This window comes from Sinocyclocheilus rhinocerous, unplaced genomic scaffold (assembly GCF_001515625.1).
Source record: "Sinocyclocheilus rhinocerous isolate Xijiao unplaced genomic scaffold, SAMN03320098_v1.1 scaffold95, whole genome shotgun sequence".
NCBI classification, from domain to species: domain Eukaryota; kingdom Metazoa; phylum Chordata; class Actinopteri; order Cypriniformes; family Cyprinidae; genus Sinocyclocheilus; species Sinocyclocheilus rhinocerous.
In genome coordinates this window covers 675253-677166 of record NW_015662004.1, presented here as the reverse complement: position 1 = coordinate 677166, position 1914 = coordinate 675253, and the positions used below count along the sequence as shown (strand labels likewise).

Sequence of the window (1914 nt, the reverse complement as noted above, 5' to 3'; positions counted from 1 at the left end):
AGGTCAGCTTTGTGCATGCGCCGCTCAGAAGTGACGAACGCGGAAGCTCAGGGGAGAGATCAAAACAAAACAACGGTCACTTATTAGAAGTACAAAACGAGGATTTGTAAAGAAGAATGTCGGAGGATTTTGATATAAGCCAATAGGAGACTGGTTTTCCTTTGCTAAAGTAAGGAAACTTTGCTTCCTTTGCTCCTGTTAACAAACGTTGGTTTTCACGAGACTCACTGGTGCATGCGCAGTGCCGACATCTTACATCATCTGCCCGGAACTGCTTCCGTGTACAACTGTTGGCGCAAGCTTCATTAAAGTGATTATTACGTTTTGAATATGGATATTTTTCTTACAAAAACGCATCGATTCGCTACAGAAGGCCTTTGTTCACCCCCCGGAGCCGTGTGAGACACTTTTTTTTTTATGGATGGGCGCTTTTTATTTAACTTCTTTTGGACTGATGCATGCAACACCCGCTGAGTGCCATGAAACAGCTTGAAAGATCAAAGACAATTTTTTATATAACTCAGACTGGATTCGTCTGAAAGAAGAAAGTCATATACACCTAGCATGACTTGAGGGTGAGTAATTTATGGGCTAATTCTCATTTTTGGGTGAACTAAACTTTTAATTATCACGGAAACTGTGACAGGCTTCATTTCCTTCATGCAAACTATAATTAATTTATTTTAATTCGAAAACTTTCTTTTAATTAACCCACTCAACTAGATACCAGCATCGGCCACTGAAAAACCCATATCAGATGTCACAGGTCACAGCGACAGAACGTGGCACTTACCTCCACCTGCAACTGACCCAACCTCCTCTTCAGGTCTGTGGTGTCTTCTCCTGACGTCAGCTTCTTATGGAAGTCCAACTCCGCGTCAAGCAACTCTTTCTGTGCCTACAGATGAAATAATAGTTATACTTAAATGCAGAAAGATCTTATAAAACGAAGGTGACAATCTATGTAACTACAGAGACAGTTATGACTGTAATCTGTGCCACCGGAAGCTACTTTCAGCAGTAACACCTGCTATATAAGAATTGTCTTACATCTGTTTTTGACTTTGTTTGTGTCGTGTTTGCAGCAGCTTGTGAGGTCGGGCTGATCTCATTCTTCAGCTGAGATATCTTTTCTGTCAGTTCTTTGAGAGTCTTCATGATGTTGGCTCTCTCCTCTGGCTTCATCCCTCTGTTCTTTTCCAGGCGGTTTATCAGCACCTGCAGAAGACGTTTCAGGTTTAATGTTACATTAAACTGCATGTACGAAACCTCTAGTACAGTTCTGTTATACACTTCTTGTATATTATATTCATTCAACTAAAACTGAATCAGGACAAGTACGATTAAACACTACTTGTCCTTGTTGTGTCTCCAGTGTTTGATTCACCCATTAAATCAATCATCTCAGAGAGCTGGGTGTCCAACACCCGGTATAAAGCCAATATCACACTAATTAAATTAATGATATTAAATAACAAATGCATAACAACTGCCGCAATAAAAATAATATCTATTTCATATCATATTTACTAAATTTATTACAAATAAATAATTTGAAAATGAATCAATTTTGGGGGGAAATTAACTTGATAAAATATAAAACTGTAAAAATAAAGAGATTTGGTAACACTTTATTTTAAGGTGTCCTTGTTACACATGTTAGATGTACTTACTATTATAACAACAATTAATTATGCATAATTACATGCAGGTAACCCTAAGCCAAACCCTAACCATTTGTGACCCTGGACCACAAAACCAGTCATAAGCGTCAATTTTACGAAATTGAGATTTATACATCTTCTGAAAGCTGAATAAATAAGCTTTCCATTGATGTAAGGTTTGTTAGGATAGGACTATATCTGTTCGAGATACAACTATTTGAAAATCTGGAATCTGAGGGTGCAAAAAAAA

General features: G+C 37.8%; 1 protein-coding gene across 3 annotated transcripts in view; it reads right to left on the bottom strand.

Moving 5' to 3' along the window:
* Window positions 1-1914, bottom strand: part of rbm27 (RNA binding motif protein 27) — a 23746-nt gene that overhangs the window by 4525 nt on the left and 17307 nt on the right. For all 3 annotated transcript variants that reach the window (XM_016537091.1, XM_016537094.1, XM_016537093.1), the window contains 2 exons: window positions 1051-1218; window positions 794-898 (listed from right to left, as the gene is read on the bottom strand). In XM_016537091.1, the coding sequence (XP_016392577.1) occupies window positions 794-898; window positions 1051-1218 (273 nt within the window). The remainder of the gene's footprint in view (window positions 1-793; window positions 899-1050; window positions 1219-1914) is intronic.